At 40.1% G+C, this 20,898-nt stretch overlaps 1 protein-coding gene across 2 annotated transcripts in view; it reads right to left on the bottom strand.

The window, feature by feature from the left end:
• The window catches only part of NUDC (nuclear distribution C, dynein complex regulator), a 43,782-nt gene that overhangs the window by 17,439 nt on the left and 5,445 nt on the right, over window positions 1–20,898 (bottom strand). For both annotated transcript variants that reach the window (XM_063453478.1, XM_063453483.1), the window contains exons 2-3: window positions 6,102–6,179; window positions 5,816–6,004 (exon numbers count right to left, since the gene is read on the bottom strand). In XM_063453478.1, the coding sequence (XP_063309548.1) occupies window positions 5,816–6,004; window positions 6,102–6,179 (267 nt within the window). The remainder of the gene's footprint in view (window positions 1–5,815; window positions 6,005–6,101; window positions 6,180–20,898) is intronic.

Here is a 20,898-nt window from a genome sequence, read left to right as displayed (position 1 = left end):
CAGAAATCAATTCAAAGTCCCTGGTTCCAATATAGGGTTCTAATTTGACTTTGATTTCTTTAATAATTTTATCCAGGACCTCTAAATTTATTTTTCTTTGATCTACTATGATTTGCATCATGGTTATTGAGAAAGACTCTAAGGCCCTTTCCCATATATCCATGAACCTTTTGTCATCCTGATCAAATGTGGGGTATTTTGTAAATCGGAGTCCCCTAGGGGTTATTTGATCACTTAAATATTTTTCCATGGTGAAAACCTCCCATTTGATTTTTAACTCCTTGGTTAACAGTTTTTCTAGCAGTAAACCCATATCTTTTAAATTGTCAGTAATTTTATATTTTTCCGGGGTCTCAATTTCTGTTTCCTGGAAAATCTCTTCTGACCATTTCTGCAACTTAGTTCTTTTCTCAAAAATGGCCATTGTGACTTAAGCTGCCCACACCCTGGTGATTGAACTGCTAGTGAACAAAAATAGATACTTTCCAAGAAAATATCTGTGGGTGGATTGGCGCTATTAATACTGGTATAAAGGTGAAAGCACAGCAACTACCCCCAAGTGCCTAGAAATCACCCAAAGGCACTATACGAATGGATACAAAAAACAAAACATAGAAAGGGGGGTGCTATATATACATAAAATACTTCAAATACTTATGTCTGTACAAGGAAGGTCTTACTGCTGATAGTCAAATCAAATCAATCTAGAAAAACAAAAACAGATTGCACATAGCATAATACTGTATGAGGAAAAATAAAATCAATAATGGTGGTTTGGGTCACTCACGATAAACAGGTAAAGGATACGTGAGCACATCTACAATATAAGGAGAGGCTTTTTAAAACATAGTGTTTCTACACATTTTTTAAATGTACATGGTGGAAACCCTGCGGGGCTCAGTTTTTTTGGGATCCAAGCCATTAAACCCCATTGGAGGGGAGGTCATCTCGAGTCCGCATTGAGCCGCTGTGAGATGAGGTGGATCTTTGATCTAGGAACACTGACCCCGGGCGGGCTCAATGTGGACTTTGAGATGGCAGCCCTTATCTAAAAGTTCAGCCCAGATTATAGGGGTTATATATATATTTTTTTATATATTTTTTATATATTTCTCATATCCATTTTTTTGTTATATGGAAGGATTTCCTTCTTTTAAAATAGTATATTTTTACTTTTTTCGAGAAAGGGTTATATTGTTTTAACCCCCTCCCTTTCTTATTACCGATAAACTTAATCTTTTCGGTTCCAATAAGGATAATTTTAATGGTTTCTTATTTTCCTTTTTCTAGTATTTTCTCCTAATATTGTAGAGTATAATATATATGTTACCAGCTTTGTAAGCGGATTTCTACAATATGTATGTTATAGTTTTGCCTGATCTATTCTCCCTCATCTAAGTATAGTTCGCTAGTACAATGCCAGGTACAAAAATGGCGTCCGTAAGCATAAACATCCAGGTTGAAGGATGCCAGACGGGCGGAAGCGTGATGACGTCATATGACGCAAATTGAGCCGGCGGACCCGGAAGTGACATCACAACCCGGAAGTAACACGAACTTTTACCCGCGAAAATCAACAACTCCGGATGTATTTAAAGAAATCAGAGGGACTTGTATGTTATGCACCTTTGAAGAAGACTGAACAGTCGAAACGCGTAGTGCTTTGTCATTTTATTTTGTTTAATAGTATTCTGAATAAATCCTTTTTACACCTTACCATTTGGTTTCTTTGGTGTGATTGGAAGAGTACTAAGAGGAGGAGGGAGCTGATCCTGGAGCTGATCCTGTTGGAACATACAGCATACAGAGATTTTGATGAGCCCATACAGTCAGAGCCTGCTACAATAGGCTCTGTTTATCGTGAGTGACCCAAACCACCATTATTGATTTTATTTTTCCTCATACAGTATTATGCTATGTGCAATCTGTTTTTGTTTTTCTAGATTGATTTGATTTGACTATCAGCAGTAAGACCTTCCTTGTACAGACATAAGTATTTGAAGTATTTTATGTATATATAGCACCCCCCTTTCTATGTTTTGTTTTTTGTAACCATATCTCTACTACCCTGTTTAAGAAACCCACAGCCACCAACAGTTTCTTAAACTGGCAAAGTCATCACCCTAGGCCTCTGAAGTATGGGATACCAGTAGGACAATACCTTCGTGTGAGACGCAATTGCTCCACTATGGATGAGTTCAAAACTAAGGCTAGGACATTGAGGCTACAGTTCAAGGCGAAGGGTTACTCCAATAGATGCCTTAAAACCGCCTATAAAAGAGCACTAATGACCGATAGATCAACTCTCCTAGATGACAATGCCACCAAAGACACGACACAAAACCTGATCAGATGTATCGGTACCTTTGACACTGGATGGGACCCGGTGAAACGGATACTAGAAAGGTATTGGCCTTTGATATATCAAGACCAACATCTCAAAGAGGTTTTAACTCCACGTGTATCACTTACAGCCAGAAGAGGCCGCAATTTGAAGGACTTACTTGTACCAAGCCATCTCCCACTACCAAAAGTAGAAAATACATGGCTGATGTCTCCAGCAACCGGCACTTTTCAATGTGGAAGATGCAAAGCCTGTAAATACATTCGAAAAAAGTCAAAGACCTTTTCGGATTCAACCAACACACACACACACACATATAACCAATACCTTCTTTAACTGTCAAACAACAGGATTGATCTATCTCCTAACCTGCAGTTGCAATCTAAAATATGTGGGCAAGACCTTTAGACCTTTTAAGAAAAGAATTCTGGAACATGTAAACTCTGTAAACCCCTCTAGACAAGTCGATACGGTCATCTCTCGACATCTCAAACTAAGACACGATGGCTCAGCACAGGGCCTACGTTTCAATGGCATTGAAAGAATTAAACTGGGACCTAGAAAGGGAGATATAGATGTAAAACTATTACAACGTGAGAGCTTTTGGATTTTTACACTCAAAACCCTCTCTCCCAATGGCCTCAACGAAGGCTTCTCTTATACCCCTTTTATTTGATCTGTGAAAACCATGTAATCTCTAATCTATCGCCTGTGTCTATCTTTGTGAGCAAGCCTCAACATTATAGACTAATAGTAGACACAATCTGTATATAGTGTAAATTTTGTAAATATGTAAATACGTTCTACCATAACCACTGTACCTCTAAGACCCACAATTGGCGTGTCCATAGAAATAGAATTACAACAAACCCCTCCTCTGCATTAACGTCTATCCTTCACACCACCCAATCCCCACATATGCTTTAAAATGGCATTGTAAATACGAGGGCTAGTATAAACATGACTAAAAGGTTGATGAGCATACTGCCACAGTGGTAGCAGCTGTAATCGCCGAGCTATTCAGACCTCTGTATGCATGAACTCATTATGATGTCTATCTCTGACACTTCAAAGGAAGTGCACCATTGATACAATAATACTACTATCCCTAACGACCTTTATTCTCATCCCGGTTGATCATTGGTCAATTAGGCCATGTCACAACTCACATCACATCTCGTAGCAAATAGAGATGTGCTCTGGAACTCTGAGAATGACTGAAGCCTTTTTGACCCCTCGTATACCTCTGGGGACCTGGGAACCCACTCGGCACCCAGATGGTTCTACAAACTTAGTAAGGCTCACAATAACCCCTATCCCGAGTGAGCAATTAATAGTATCTTGCTAACAGATACCCGAAGGGAGGTGAATCACCATCATCATAAGTGTAATGGGACTTGTTGGGTTATTTTATATCCTTTATAACCCATTATTTCCTCCATTCGTCACTGAGGCTATACGACGAATCTCTATGTCCTATTCATATAAAATCGGCAAATATCAATGTTACCGTCGGCTGATACTTTCAGCAACAATATAAATGATACATATGTGTTTCATCACGACATATACTGAAACAACGGAGCCGTTTTTGATCCCAGCAATAGGATGTGTGAGTTTCAATATTCACTGTAGCTATGTTTGACAGCTAAAACAGCACCGCCCCTCTCATAAAGACCGGTGTGTCTGGGACCTTACCCGGCACTGATGGGGTTAATGCTGGCTAGAACCGAGAGAGATTAATACTGAAACAGGATTGGATGACGATAGGCAGCTCATTTGCATACCACCACGTGGGGTTTTGGCGCCGGAATGAACGGACTACCGGCCTTTTGATTGGACACAACCTAGAGGCTCAAGTAACTGACTACATATAAAAGGAGACTATGGACTAGTCTCCAGTCATCCCCTGACGAAGGTGCATCTAAGTAAGCACCGAAACGCGCGTCGGGCTCTTTGGGCTCTTTTCTCTCACATTTTTTTCTCTCTTTAAGCTATCTATCACCATGTGCAGGCAACCAACATTCTAAGTATGGTTCTGCACATGGAGGCACTTTAATTAATTTTTCTTATACCTCCTTTTGCTGTTGGGTCACTATTTTACATTGGAGTCTATAGAGGGAATCCCTCTGGGTGTTATGGGGTAACCTTTTGCAAACATGCTGAACTCATCTCCTGTTTAGCTATGGTAACCATATATAGGTTAGCACTATAGTGCAATAGCAATTAGCTATAGGTGTAGTTGCATGCTATCCCCTATGCCGAGTTTAGGCAATTTTTTGTTCTAACCAGCTATCCACAGCCGTACAAATATGGGCTCTATATGTACTGGTGACAATAAATAGCCTTTCGGCATTCACCTGTATGACAGACTCTTTAGTGACCTTTCTCGGATACCTGGGTCAGCTATCTGACATTTACCTATGTTTTACACTCTAATCCACTGGACTTGACCATGCCAATTGCCGATTAAAGTCAGTATCCAGGTGTGATTTTCTGAGTGAATAGGCTATTAGGTATCTCTGGTAATATATGGAGGTAAGCCATCAGGGCTTGTTATCACTGTATTTTGGCTTAATTCACTTATCCTATTCTACACGGTATCCACATTATACAGCTATCAATTTATTGATTTATTTATTTATTTATTTATCCTTTTGTCTATCTATTTATTTATCTATCGATCTATCGATTTTTTCTCCAGGACTATACTCAGCCAGTCTGGATCACTCCAGCTTTTTGAGTATTATCATCATTTTTTTCTTTTGACATAAAGGGGTTAAGCCCCAGGACACTCCTGGATTGTCCACCAAGGTGCTTTTCCACTAGGGAGGTGGTGCCAATTTTTTTGACCCATCACCACAAGTGGAATTTCTCTAGTTATTACTGGTTTATAGAGTCTGCTCTTTTTTCACACAAGCTGTTCCACTAATCAAACAGCATGAGTGGAACTCCTCTGCTACAAGTTACCAGCCATAATGTTGCAGTTGTCAGCTTATTCACAGCATGGCTCACTGAATTGATTGAGAGAGCTTGGGAGCTGTGCATGCAAGGTCCAGGCTTGCTCCACAAAGAGCTTTGGCTAAGTTGTGCGTGCACTCACAATATCATTAAAATGAATGCAGAAAGACCAGAACTGCAAGTTCTGCCAGACAGACTGCTTTGCAAAGCTGGCTAACAGTGGTAGTGATGGTTGCAGTTTTTCACTGTAGTTATAAGCTACTTTAATAACGGAGAGTTGGCGCAGTTAGCCTCTACACCACAGACTTATAACATTGTTATGGTGCTTAGAATGACCCTTTAACCCCTTAAGGACCAAACTTCTGGAATAAAAGGGAATCATGACATGTCACACATGTCATGTGTCCTTAAGGGGTTAAACAAAGGTTAATCTAAGAAAAATGTAAAATATATGGATAATAGTATGTACTGTTTAAGAAAACAGTGTCTCAGACTCACTAAACTACCAACCTTATCAATCTCTTTTTGAAGTTTCTCTGCTTCTTCATCAGTCAGCTCTGTGATCCTGGGCTCATCCCTTTCCATTGGTTTTTGCTTTACCACATGTTCCCGCTTTTGTGCCTCCCTCTTCTCAGCCTCTATTTTTTCTTGAGTGGCACGAGAAAGTTTGTTATGGTGGTTAAAGGCTTCATGGATGAGCTGGAATGAATACAGGCATCAGGTAAACCCTACTTGTTTGAAGTTTTATATTAACCCCAAAAACAAAGAGGAAAATAAAATAAAAACACTCCTGTACCTTCTCCGCTGCTCCACTTTCACCACCCACAAAAAAGTCAGTCTTCCGCCTCAGGAAACTGAAGAATGTATTCACTAACTGCAATGGGAGTAAAATAATGACGCATTAAATTATGTGTGCAATGTGTATAATGCAAGAGAACATGCAAATGTAGAACGACAAAATAAAAGCATTTAACCCATAAAGAAACACTCATCAAAAGTAAGTTGTATTTGGTGCCAGGAGGTCCCTGGCACTGGCTCACCTTAACGGGTTAAACCATTATAGAATGGTTTAACCAAAATGTATGTGTTCCAGAGCAGATCTCTCTACATTTCTGCCCTTCCGTTTTCTAAAATTGTCTAAAGGTTTTTGCAGAATGGGTAGTGGCACAGCTGATTGGCTGAGAGTGGCCAGTGACAAAATCTATAAATCAGAAACCAACCAATTTGGACCACACTGCCATTACAGTACTGCATGTATTACCAAAGAAATTTGACAGAACAATTTCATGGCATTTTTTCGCAACAGCCCATGGAAAGGTTGTTGTGGATGGCATTTGAGGAATTGTTAACCCCTTGAGGACGCTAGACGGTTCAGGACCGTCATCGGCATTTTTCCCTTGCCGACCGACGACGGTCCTGAACCGTCCTAAATTTAAAATGTACTTACCCGATCGCCGTCGTTCCCCCGGCGGCGATCGGCGGTGCTCCCGGTGTGGGGAGACTGCCTGCAGCCCAGACAGTCTCCCCATGGCGGTTTAGGATCCCTGGGGCCATGTGATCGCCCAACAGGGCGACCACATGGTCACAATAGGTGTCCATGTGTCTGCCTGCAGGGGGACTGTCTGTGCTGACAGGCAGTCTCCCTGCAACTGTAAAAAAAAAAAAAAAAAAATTAAAGTGAAAGTTAATAAAAAAAAAAAATATTATTATATATGTGTATATATATATATATATATGATATATAGACATATATTATACCTATATAATATATGTCTATATATCATATATATAATGTCATGCTAAGTGTATTTTTATATTAATATGTACATATATTAATATAAAAATACACTTCTAATTAATTTACACATGTACCGTATATACTCGAGTATAAGCCGACCCGAATATAAGCCGAGGCCCCTAATTTTACCCAAAAAAACTGGGAAAACTGATTGACTCGAGTATAAGACTAGGGTGAGAAATGCAGCAGCTACTGGTAAATTTCTAAATAAAATTAGATCCTAAAAAAATATATTAATTGAATATTTATTTACAGTGTGTGTATAATGAATGCAGTGTGTGTGTATAATGAATGCAGTGTGTGTGTATAATGAATGCAGTGTGAGTGTATAATGAATGCAGCGTGAGTGTATGTGTATAATGAATGCAGCGTGAGTGTATGTGTATAATGAATGCAGCGTGAGTGTATGTGTATAATGAATGCAGCGTGAGTGTATGTGTATAATGAATGCAGCGTGAGTGTATGTGTATAATGAATGCAGCGTGAGTGTATGTGTATAATGAATGCAGCGTGAGTGTATGTGTATAATGAATGCAGCGTGAGTGTATGTGTATAATGAATGCAGCGTGAGTGTATGTGTATAATGAATGCAGCGTGAGTGTATGTGTATAATGAATGCAGCGTGAGTGTATGTGTATAATGAATGCAGCGTGAGTGTGTGAGTGTATGTGTATAATGAATGCAGCGTGAGTGTGTGAGTGTATGTGTATAATGAATGCAGCGTGAGTGTGTGAGTGTATGTGTATAATGAATGCAGCGTGAGTGTGTGAGTGTATGTGTATAATGAATGCAGCGTGAGTGTGTGAGTGTATGTGTATAATGAATGCAGCGTGAGTGTGTGAGTGTATGTGTATAATGAATGCAGCGTGAGTGTGTGAGTGTATGTGTATAATGAATGCAGCATGAGTGTGTGAGTGTATGTGTATAATGAGTGCAGCGTGAGTGTGTGAGTGTATGTGTATAATGAGTGCAGCGTGAGTGTGTGAGTGCAGCGTGAGTGTGTGAGTGTATGTGTATAATGAGTGCAGCGTGAGTGTGTGAGTGCAGCGTGAGTGTGTGAGTGCAGCGTGTGAGTGCAGCGTGTGAGTGTGTGAGTGTGTGAGTGTGTGAGTTGCAGAGCCTTGGTGGGGGGTGGGTGTTTTTTTTTTATTATTTAAAATTTTATTATTTAAAACATTTTGTTATTATTATTATTATTATTTTTATTTATTTAATTATTATTATTATTATTATTGTATTATTTTTTTTATTATTTAATTTTTTTTTTTTTTATTATTCATTATTTTTTTTCGTCCCCCCTCCCTGCTTGATATATGGCAGGGAGGGGGGCTCCTTCCCTGGTGGTCCAGCATTGGTAGTTCAGTGGGGGGAGAGGGGGGCTGGCAGAGCTGTACTTACCTCTCCTGCAGCTCCTGTCAGCTCTCTCCTCCTCCGCACCGTCCGTGCAGCTCCCTCTGTCAGCTCACAGTGTAAGTCTCGCGAGAGCCACGGCTCTCGCGAGATTTACACTGGGAGCTGACCGAGGTGCTGAACGGACGGCGCGGAGGAGGAGAGAGCGGACAGGAGCTGCAGGAGCTGCAGGAGAGGTAAGTACAGCTCTGCCAGCCCCCCTCTCCCCCAGTCTGTATTATGGCAATGCAAATTGCCATAATACAGACAATTGACTCGAGTATAAGCCGAGTTGGGGTTTTTTAGCACAAAAAATGTGCTAAAAAACTCGGCTTATACTCTAGTATATACGGTATATATAATATATATAATAACTATATATATTGTATATATATATATATATATATATATTATAAAATACGAATAATAAATAATTTAAATTAAAAAAATTAAAAATAATAAAAATTTAAAAAATTATATCTATACGAAATGTTATTCTAACTGTATTTTGATAATATATATATTTATAATCAAAATACACTTAGAATGAAATTGTATATATATATCTATGTATATATAAATAAATAAAAAGAATGCAATCTATTCATATGTCCATATACAAAATTACATAAATAATTATATAAATATACACGTAGACTTCAAATATATAAATATGCATATATATTTAAATTCTACGTGCGTATTTATGTAATATTTTTACATAATTAAGTTATTTTATTGATTGCAATTTAAGGGACCTGCCTGCCAACCCAGGCCGAAAGTCCAGAGAATTTAATTTGCCATCACTGTATTTTACCCTGTTCTACGACACCCTAAAACCTGTACATGGGGGGTACTGTTTTACTCGGGAGACTTCGCTGAACACAAATATCAGTGATTCAAAACAGTAAAACATATCACAGCGATGATATTGTCAGTGAAAGTGACTTTTTGCATTTTTCACACACAAACAGCACTTTTACTGATGATATAATTGTTGTGATACATTTTCCAGTTTTGAAACACTAATATTTGTGTTCAGCAAAGTCTCCTGAGTAGAACAGGACCCCCCATGTACAGGTTTTATAGCGTTTTTGAAAGTTACAGGGTCAAATATATGGGTCAAATATTTTTACATTGAAAATGGCCAGGTTGGTTATGTTGCCTTTGAGAGCGTATGGTAGCCCAGGAATGAGAATTACCCCCATGATGGCATACCATTTGCAAAAGAAGACACCCCATTTGCAATACCTTGGGTTATGTCCAGTCTTTTTTAGTAACCACTTAGTCACAAACACTGGCCAAAATTAGCGTTCAATTTAGTTTTTTACTTTTTTCACACACAAACAAATATGAACGCTAACTTTGGCCAGTGTTTGCGACTAAGTGGCTACTAAAAAAGTCTGGACATACCCCATATTGAATACCCTGGGTTGTCTACTTTTAAAAAAATATGTACATGTGGGGTGTTATTTAGCAATTTATGACAGATAATAGTGTTACAATGTCACTATTGATACATTTTAAAAATGTATGTTTTGAAACCGCAATATCCTACTTGTACTTATAGCCCTATAACATGCAAAAAAATAGCAAAAAACATGTAAACACTGGGTATTTTTGAACTCAGGACAACATTTTGAATCTATTTAGTAGTTTTTTTTCCATTCGCTTTTGTAGATGAGTAAAAGATTTTTCACATAAAAGTCAAAAAACGTGTATTTTTCCAATTTTTCATCATATTTTTTCATTTTTTTTAAATTAAATTACATGAGATTATATAAATAATGGTATGTAAAGAAAGCCCCTTTTGTCCTGAAAAAAACAATATATAATTTGTATGGGAACAGTAAATGAGAGAGCGGAAAATTACAGCTAAACACAAACACCACAAAAGTGTCAAAAAGATGCCTGGTCGCAAATGTACAACATCGCAAAAAAAGTCCGGTCCTTAACCTCCCTGGCGGTATTCCCGAGCGTGACTCAGGGTTAATTTTCGCTGCCAGAAGCGGTAACCCCGAGTCACGCTCGGGGTAGATAAGATGTACTTACCTCCGCCGCGATCCGCTTCGGGAGGACTGCCTCACAGCCCAGGCAGCCCTCCCACGGCAAATCAGGCCCCCGGGGGCCATGTGATCGCTCTCAAAGAGCGATCACATGGCCCTCTATAGCTGGCTGTGGATCTGCCAGCAGGGGGACTGTTTGAAATATCAGACAGTCCCCCTGCTGGTGGGAAGTATAAAAAAATAAATAAAAGACAAGTGTAAAAATAAATTAAATATATTTTTATATATATATATATATATATATATATATATATATATATATTATGTATATATATTATATAATAATATATATACATATTATATATATGTAACGTCATACAAAGTGTATTTTAATATTAATATAAGTATATATATTAATATTAAAATACACTTAGAATGACGTTACATATATATAATATGTATATATATTATATATATAATAGATGTACATATATATATTATATATAAATACGTATAATTAAAATAATAAATAAATAAAATAAATAAATAAAATATTGAAACAAAATTTAATATAAATTATATATGCATATGTAATTTCATTCTAACTGTATTTTGTTATTAATATATATATATATATATATATATATATATATATATATATATCGGTAACAAAATACACTTAGAATGACAATCTATATATATATATATATATATATATATATAAAATACAAATAACCGCAAATATATATATATATATATAGATAAATACATATAATTACATAAAAGATTACATTAGTATACACGTAGAATTTAAATACCTATAAATGCATATATATTAAAATTCTACATGTATATTTAAATAATCTTTTAACGTAATTATGTGATTTGATTAATTAAAATTTGATTGACATGCCTGACATGGGGGCGGAACTGGGCGGGTAATTCAAATGCAAAAAAATGGTACCGCTTTTGGTACAAAATTCCTGACATAATCATACCGCCAGGGAGGTTAAGGGGTTAAAATAAGTGTCTGGAACCATGTAAAAAAAGAAATAAATAATAAAATGACAGTTTATGAAAAGTTAGAACAGGGTTCCTCAAACTCCGGCCCCCCCAGATGTTGCTGAACTACAACTCCCATGATTCTTTGAATTAGCCAGAGAATAGATAGCCAGAGAATCATGGCAGTTGTAGTTCAGCAACATCTGGGGGCCCGGAGATTGAGAATGTACAACTTCTGTCTCAAACACACATCACATTCATTATGTATCTGCTACTTTTACCAGAAAATATATTTGGGTGAGTGGAACAAGTGTAGGTTCAAAAAGGAAAGTAAAAATTAGATGATTACTCCTCCTCTAAAGACGGTGATGTACTGCAAACACCTGACAATAAGGAGCAATCAGATAATTTTTAATCTACTGATGGGCTAAAATTAAAAAACAGTGTTGTGGTCAGGTGTAAATATATGCTCTGTCCTGATGAGATACAGTTGGGTAAGCCTAACACAGCTGAAGAAAAAAGTAATGCACCCATCAGAAACAGGGAATTATTATCACAAAAATTAAAGCTCCCATTCCCTGTGGAGCTACAAGGGATCATTATATGTCTAAAAGTCCCATAGATTAAAACTGATGTAATCGAATATTTTTTATGTTTTATTTTCTGTATTTCTACTGGAATGTTGAGGTTTAGTAAGTTCAAATACATGTATTTAATAAAAAAAAAAATAAAAAAAAAAATACACAGTACATTTAATCTTTAATACGAATTTTATGTTCCAAACCAATACTCTTCAGACAATCTACGTCTGACACACACACACACAATAAAAATAAATAGAATATCATATATATAAATTTTCAAAAGATGGGGTACACTCCACGTGTTTTTCAATTCCTGTGATGATTTTGATTTCAAAAACATAAAATGTCCCGATCAGGACTTTGTATGTTTTTAGTTTGTTTGTTTTTTAAATGAATTCTACTTCTAAATAAATTACAAAATGATAGGGTGCACTCCACGTTTTCTCTTTCCAATCACTGTTATAAACCCGGGGTTGCACCGGGGTACTTGAAATATTTTTTTGCTTTAGAAGTGATTGCCAAGCTTATATATATTCTTTTTTTTTTTTTTTTTAAGGGAATAATCATTGAGGCTTGACTTATAAACTTGACACACAAAAAAAAAAAAAATATTCCCTTCCTGCTCTAAAATTCCATATTTTAGAGTTTTGACTTCAAACTAAAATTTGCCACCCCAAAAACTACATATTTTATAATATAACAAAACTCGACAAATCCCAAGTTTGTCAGCCCATTCAGCACTGGCCACCTTCGGGGCCCCCTTCTGAGGAGAGCGGCTGAGTAGAATGGAGGCAGTGGAGCTGTCATCTTCCTGCTCTCTCGTGCACCCTGCTGTGATGCCGGGAGCTGGAAGACGTCACTCCAGCCCTAGCCTCACTACACGACATGTGAGGGAGCAGAGCAAGAAGAGCATGAAGATGACAGCAGCCTCACTGGACCCCAGGGAAAGAAGGTAGGGAGTGGCTGGGTGGACATAAATTAAAATATAAAAATAAAACAATTGTGCGTGTATGAGAAAAGTGTGTGTGTCAGAGTGTCATATCAGTGAGGATGTGTGTGTTAAATAAGGGACTGTGTGTACGTCAGTAAGTGACCTTTTCTTCCATGCTGGTTTCGCTGCGGCTGGCCACACCTCCATGGCAGAGATCAGCAATCCCATGTTTTTTTATAGGAAAAATGCCATGCTGTGCCAATCCAGTGTTGGCCACTAGAGGTGTCACTAGAGGTGTTCCTAGGCAGTAAACACTGCCTTTCCTCTGAAAAGGCAGGGTTTACGTTGAAAAACCTGCAGGGATAGTCTATAGACACCAGATCCACTACATTAAGCTGTTGTGGTTCTAGTGACTATAGTGTCCCTTTAATATGTTATTTTTATTTAACCCCTTAAGGACACATGACATGTGTGACATGCCATGATTCCCTTTTACTCCAGAAGTTTCGTCCTTAAGGGGTTAAAATAAAGGTTTATTAGTTTTAAAAACAACTTGGCTCTTAACGTTTTTTAGCTGGCTCCTAGATTCAAAGCAAATTTGTCAAGCCCTGTTATATAATAAATATACAATTAGTCATGACAGGCTACTTTTTACATATAGGGGCTGGGGGTGTAAATGAGACACGTGGGGGAGATAATGCATTGAAGGACTGGAGAAAGAGCAAAAGAGACAGAACAGGGCTTAGGAGAAAATCTCATAGATGAGCTGTGGGGACAGAAAGAGACATGAAGGCTTTAGTTGTGCCGACTAAAATTTACTGGAGAACTAAAACAATTCAGATAACCAAGATACAACTAAAAGGTTTTTTTTAGTCAGAAGACTATGACTAAAATTAAATTGAAATTTGCCACCAAAACGAACACTGGTTGGAAGCATAGTTTGCAAGATGAAAGAACATTGTTTACACTGCCTGAATGGGGCAGAAAAATGTATCAATGGCTGCAAATCAGATTTCTGAGAAAGTAGCAGGATTGGAAAATATCATGATATTTATATAAATATCAATTATACTGGATATTAATAATATATATATATATATATATATATATATATATATATATATCTCTCAAGTATTTGATATATAATCACAATTTTTTTAAATAAAATAAAAACCAAGAAAGACACTATGCTTCGTGCATAATTTACTTGCAATCGTGCAGACTATTATTTTTATCCATTAGTAATTAGTTTGAACGTTATGTGAAAAACGCTACTTTGCCACAGACTCCAGGAGGAATGTAGAACCCGTCCTCCTGCCCACCGACTATGATCCAGATCTCAGACACCGTTTGGGAGTTACCCTGGCCAGCCGCCATTAGTAGCTTGCCCTGGGTGCACCTGGTTCGGCACTTTCCCTTCATGAAAATGGAACCGAATGCTAGCTCTCAGGCGGCCGTTCACATTAACCAAACCCACAAATAGTCCTCAGCGGTACTTAGCCGCGAATGTTATAGAACAGTTTTTGACATGAGGTGGTTGTGCGGTCCCCGGACAACTTGGTTGGCGGTTTTGAACCACTTTGAAATTCGCTGGGAGAGCGCTTTTTAGAGGGAAGGTGCCTGAGAAAGGGAACAAACGCTACCTAAGCGTCAGACGGAGCAGGGACGTATCTTACAACAAGGCATCTGTCTTGAGCGGCAAAAAAAGCCGCCCCCAAAACGCCCAGGCAGATCCCTTGTTTGCCTCGCGTCCTGACGGGCTCAAGAGCGGCATGCCCTATTTCTGAACAAAATTATAATAAGTGTCGGTGCACTTAAAGCGGCACTGTCATGCCATACTTACCTTTCTCCAATCGTTTACTCTTCTCTTCCTCTCTCAGGATCTGTTCTTCATTTCTTCCCGTTTGCTCTAGTTTTCTTTAAAACACAAGACAAAGTAGGGACTATTTGTCTTATGGGGGTATCTGTTGCTCCTTCCACACTGCCCTCTGGAATGCACGCTCTGTTTGCAGTATTACTAAATCCACAGCTGTGCATGATCTTTTCATCTCTCGTCCCCTCCAATTACTAGCATTAACTGAAACATGGCTCTCTCCCTCTGACACTGCTACCCTTGCCTCTTTATCCTTTGGTGGTCTTCAATTTTCACACAACCCAAGAAACTCTGAAAATAAAGGTGGTGGTGTAGGGTTTCTGCTCTCACCTCACTGCTCCTTCAAACCATTACCCACACCCCCTTCCCTCTCTTTCCCATCATTTGAAATTTCAGTTCGCCTTTTCAAACCCTTCTCTGCCAATATTGCTGTTATCTATCGTCCCCCTGGTTCCCCACTTCTCTTCCTTGACCACTTTGCTGCCTGGCTTCCTTACTTCCTCTCCTCTAACATTCCATCTGTAATTCTCTGAGACTTCAACATTCCCATTAACCCACCCTTGACCCCAGCAGCCTCAAAACTACTTTCTATTACCTCCTCCCTTGGGCTATCACAGTGGGCTAATTCCCCCACGCATGTAGCAGGTAATACCCTAGACCTTATTTTCACTCATGAATGTACAACACTCCATTTCCCCTCTCAGATCATTTCCTATCATTTGCTCTTAATAATCCCCTTCCCCAACAACCTCAGCCTAACCCCCCTCAACTCAGAAGGAATCAGAGCTCCATAAACCTACAGCAGCTGTCAGCTGATATCAATTCCCAATTATTATCCATTCCTTTTTACTCCTGTCCCTCACTGGCTATCTCCTCATATAACTACCCTCACCCCAGCCCTGGACGCTGCAGCCCCTCTCCAAATACGCACCTCGAGGAGAATACGCCCCCAACCGCGGCACAATAAATCAACTCGCTACCTGCAAAGATGCTCCCGTTCTGCTCAATGCTGCTGGAGGAAGTCTCACACCGAGTCAGACTTTCTTCACTACAAATTCATATTGCACTCATACAGCACAGCCCTTGCCAAACAGTCATACTTTCCTTCTCTTATTCGCTCATGCTCTCGCAATCCAAGGCGTCTCTTTGATACCTTTAACTCTATTCTTTGCCCTGCTGCGGCCACCCCCCAAACTAACTTTACAGCCGCTAGTTTTGCATGCTACTTTACTGACAAGATTGAACAGCTAAGGAAAGAATTCTTACCACCTTGACCCTCACTTTCTCAACCTCACCTGGATCATGCCTCTCCAACCCTTCCGACCTTCTCCCAGGCTACTGAACAAGAGGTGGCTGTACTTATCCTTTCCTCTTGCCCCACCACTTGCCCGCTTGATCCTGTCCCATCTCACCTTATCAGATCTCTCTCCTCTTGTCTTATGCCCTCCTTAACACACATTCAACTGCTCTCTTTCTTCTGGCATTGTTCCTGCTGTCCTTAAACATGCTACTGTAGTACCCATCTTAAAGAAACCATGTCTCGACCCATCCTCCCTTTCTAAGTATCATCCTATATCCCTGCTCCCTTTTTCCTCAAAGCTTCTTGAAAAACTAGTCTTTACCTGTCTGGCCTGCTTCCTCAACTCCAACTCTCTCCTTGACCCTCTTTAGTCCAGCTTCCGCCCCCACCGCTCTACTGAGACTGCCCTTATCAAAGTCACTAACGACATTATCACAGCTAAATCCAAAGGTCACTACTCCATACTAATTCTTCTTGACCTCTCTGCTGCTTTTGACACTGTTGGTCATGTTCTCCTTCTCTAAACTCTTCAATCGCTCGGTCTCTGTAACTGTCCTCTCGTGGTTTTCCTCTTTTCTCTCCCAACGCTCATTCAGAGTCTCCTTTTCTAACAATACCTCCACCATTTCGTCCTGTCTCAGTTGGAGTCCCCCAAGGCTCTGTCCTTGGGCCACTTCTATTTTCTCTTTACAGTGCCTCTCTTGGCAAACTTATTACCTCTTTCAGATTCCAATACCACCTGTACGCTGATGACACCCATATATATATATATATATATACTCCCCGGAACTCTCACCTGATGTCCTGCAACGTGTCACCTCTTGCCTTTCTTCTATCTCTGATTGGATGTCCTCCCGCTTTCTGAAACTGAATCTTTCCAAAACAGAACTTCTTGTCTTTCCTCCTCCTCCTAATAATAATCCTTCTCTCGCTCTCCCTTCAGATTGGTGGTATCCATATCAGCCCATCCTTACAAGTACGTTGTCTTGGTGTTACTTTTGATTCTGATCTCAACTTTGAGCCTCACATCCGGTCTGTTCTCAAATCATGCTAATTCCACCTCAAAAACATCACACCCGCATCCGCCCCTTTCTTACACAAGATGCTACTAAAGAGCTTGTCCATGCTCTAGTAATCTCTCGCATGGACTATTGTAACTCTCTCCTAATTGGTCTTCCCAATAGCAGTATTGCCCCGCTACAGTCTGTAATGAATGCTGCCGCCAGACTGATTTTCCTCTCTAGTCGGTCCTCTCCCCTCTGCCAGTCCTTACAGGCTTCCTGTATACTATAGGAGACAATTCAAAGTGCTAACCCATACCTATAAAGCACTGAATAATCTTAGCCCCTCTTATATCTCCTCACAGATCCATAGGTATGCCCCTTCTCGGTCTCTCCTCTCTTCCCATGACCTTCTTCTGTCCGCTGCTCGCACCCGTACGGCCAACTCGCACTTGCAGGACTTCTCACGGGCGGCTCCCTTCATATGGAATAGCCTGCCTACAGCCATCAAACTCTCCCCTAGTCTTCAATCGTTTAAGAAGTGCCTTAACCCCTTAAGGACACATGACATGTGTGACAGGTCATGATTCCCTTTTATTCCAGAAGTTTGGTCCTTAAGGGGTTAAAACCCATTTCTTTAAGAAAGCCTTTGGCCTGCCAGACTAACCTCTACCTCACATACCGGCCTCTTGCTCTCTCCTAAAGCACTATACTCTCTCCTCCAGCTCTGCTTCACTCCCACCTAATTTGACTGCAATTTCCTGTCCTAATGTGTTTTATACCCCACCTCCGATAGACTGCAAGCTCGTTTGAGCAGGGCCCTCTTCAACCCATCGTTTCTGTAAGTTTTCTTGTAATTGTCCTATTTATAGTTAAATCCCCCCCCCTCTAATAATATTGTAAAGCGCTACGGAATCTGTTGGCGCTATATAAATGGCAATAATAATAATAAGCCTGATCATCTCTGACCAGCGGAGGCGCAAAGTGTGCTTCATTTTCGGTGGTCAGAGCAATTTCACCACAATTCTCCACTTTCCTCTGTGTTCCCGCGAAGCCTCCTTTCACTTTTCCCGAACGTCCTTTAGACAGAACGCTGGCAAAACTACCGAAATGCGTCCTAACAGAATGAGAACAGTTTCTCCATACATGTTGGGATGTATTTCGTGACTTTGTTCAGATCAGAATTTCATTTGAATGAATGAAACTCTGATCCTATTCGTGCCACGGCTGCATCTTGCAGTCGCTTAGTAGATAGGGAGTTATCTACCAAAAGGCTGAAAGACTTAAATTGGTCTTTCAGACAAATGTACTAATACTAAGTAAATATTACTATATCGCGAGTATGGGCATGTCTAGTAAATAGTGAGCAGCCTGTGGCTGATCACTGTTAAAAATAAAAAAAAAGTATCCCCCCCCCCCCCCCCGTGCTACTAAACTGAAGGGGGTCCCTACTGTCCCCCTCCCGGCCCCCACCCCTGAGCAGCGTGTGGGGGCCCTAACTGAGAATGTGGGGTCGGGGGGGAACCTACTGTCCTCCCCCCCCATCCCTGAGCGGCGGGTGGGGGCCCTCTGATTGGTTGGACTTCAAATTGAAATCCAACCAGAGTGCTCTGTCATTTTAGAGTGTGGGAAAGCTCTTTGGAATTGTTATTTAGGGCCCCCACCCGCCTCTCAGTGGTGGGGGCCGGGCGAGGAGGACAATAGGTCACGACCCCACATACTAATTTAGGACCCTGATCCGCCGCTCAGGGGTGGGGGCCGGGGGAGAAATAGGTCCCCCCTCTCATTGTTATATAGGGCCCCCACCGGCCACTCAGGGGTGGGGGCCAGGGGGAGGACAGTACGTCCCCCCCCCTCTCATTGTTATATAGGGCCTCCACCATCTGCTCAGGGGTGGGAGGACAATAGGCCCCCCCCTCATTGTTATTTAGGGCCCCCACCCCCCTACATTCTCATTTAGGGCCCCCACCAGCCACTCAGGGGTGGGGCCGGAAGACAATAGGTCCGCCCCCCTCAGTTATTTAGGGCCCCCACCAGTCGCTATGGGGTGGGGGGACAATAGGTCCTCCCCCACATTGTTATATAGGGCCCCTACCCGCCGCTCAGGGGTCCCCCCTTCAGTTTCATAGCTGCACGGTGGGGACTCGGGAGGGGGGATACTTTTTTGTATTTTTTTTTTTTTACTAGACATGCCCCTACACGCGATTTAGCGAGTAGGGGCAGAATTTACTAATACGAAGTAATATTTACTTAGTAGATTTGGCTGAAAGAACAATGAGAAACTGTTCTCATTCTGTTAGGACGCAATTCGGTAGTTTTGCCGGCGTTCTGTCTAAATGACAGGACGTTTCGGGAAAAGTGAAAGGAGGCTTTGTGGGAACACGGAGGAAAGGGGAGAAATGTGGGGAAATTGCTCTGACCACCGGCAATGAAGCACACTTTTATCCTCCGCTGGTCAGAGATAGTAAGGCGTAGGAAACCTCCATAAGACAAGTAGTCCCTACTTTGTCTTGTTTTAAAGAAAACTAGAGCAGACAGGAAGAAATGAAGAACAGATCCTGAGCGAGGAAGAGAAGAGGAATCGATTAAAGAAATGTAAGTTCGGTATGACAGTGCCGCTTTAATATGAAAAAGGTGAATTACGGTTGAACAGACATGTAGCGCAAATTCCAGTTTTTGTTTACATTTTGTTTTGATCACAACGTGCACACCCGGCTCAGTCCTTAAGGGGTTAAAGATGAATTATTTGTGGGGTTATTTTATGTTTATTATGTTTTGGGGTACTTTTAAGTTTTTATATTTTTGTGTTCAGGAATTCATTGGGAAGAACTGTGTTATTAGCAATAATCAGCATGGTTTTATGAAACATAGGTCATGTCAAACTAACCTAATTCCATTCTACGAAGAAGTAAGTAGAAGTATAGATTAGGGTGTTGCAGTGGATGTGATCTACTTGGATTTTGCCAAGGCATTTGATACTGTTCCTCACAATAGGTTAGTCTTCAAACTAAAATAAATTGGTCTAGATTAACATTCTTGTTCTTGGGTAGAACATTGCTTTAAGGATAGAATACGAGTTGTCATTAATGGTAAATTTTCAAGCTGGACAAAAGTGGTAAGTGGTGTGCCTCAGGGTTCTGTTTAGGGACCGCTTCTATTTAACATATTTATAAATGATCTTGAAATGGGCATTGAAAGCCTATCATTGTTTGCAGATGACACAAAACTTTGTAAAGTGATAAAATGTGAGCAGGATATTGCCTTGCTGCAGAGGGATATGGATAGATTGGGGGACTGGGCACTAAAATGGCAGATGAAATTTAACATAGAGAAATGCAAAGGTATGCACTTTGGGGTTAAGAATGCAAAAGCAATTTACACCCTAAAGGGTAGTGAACTAGGGATAACCACACACGAGAAGGATTTGGGAATTGTTAGAGACAACAAATTAGGCAGCAATATGCAATGTCAATCCAGTAAGGCCAGTAAGGTTTTGCCATGTATAAATAGGGGGCATAAATTCGAGAGATGAAAATATAATTTTGCCTCTTTATAAATCGCTGGTAAGACCACACCTTGAATATGCTGTGCAATTTTGGGCACCTGTTCTAAAGAAAGATATCATGGCACTAGAAAAAGTGCAGAGACGAGCTACAAAATTGATAAAAGGAATGGAGCATTTTAGTTATGAAGAAAGGTTAAAAAATGT

This window comes from Pelobates fuscus, chromosome 1, assembly GCF_036172605.1.
Source record: "Pelobates fuscus isolate aPelFus1 chromosome 1, aPelFus1.pri, whole genome shotgun sequence".
Classification (NCBI taxonomy): Eukaryota; Metazoa; Chordata; class Amphibia; order Anura; family Pelobatidae; genus Pelobates; species Pelobates fuscus.
This window is presented reverse-complemented; position numbering and strand designations above follow the sequence as displayed.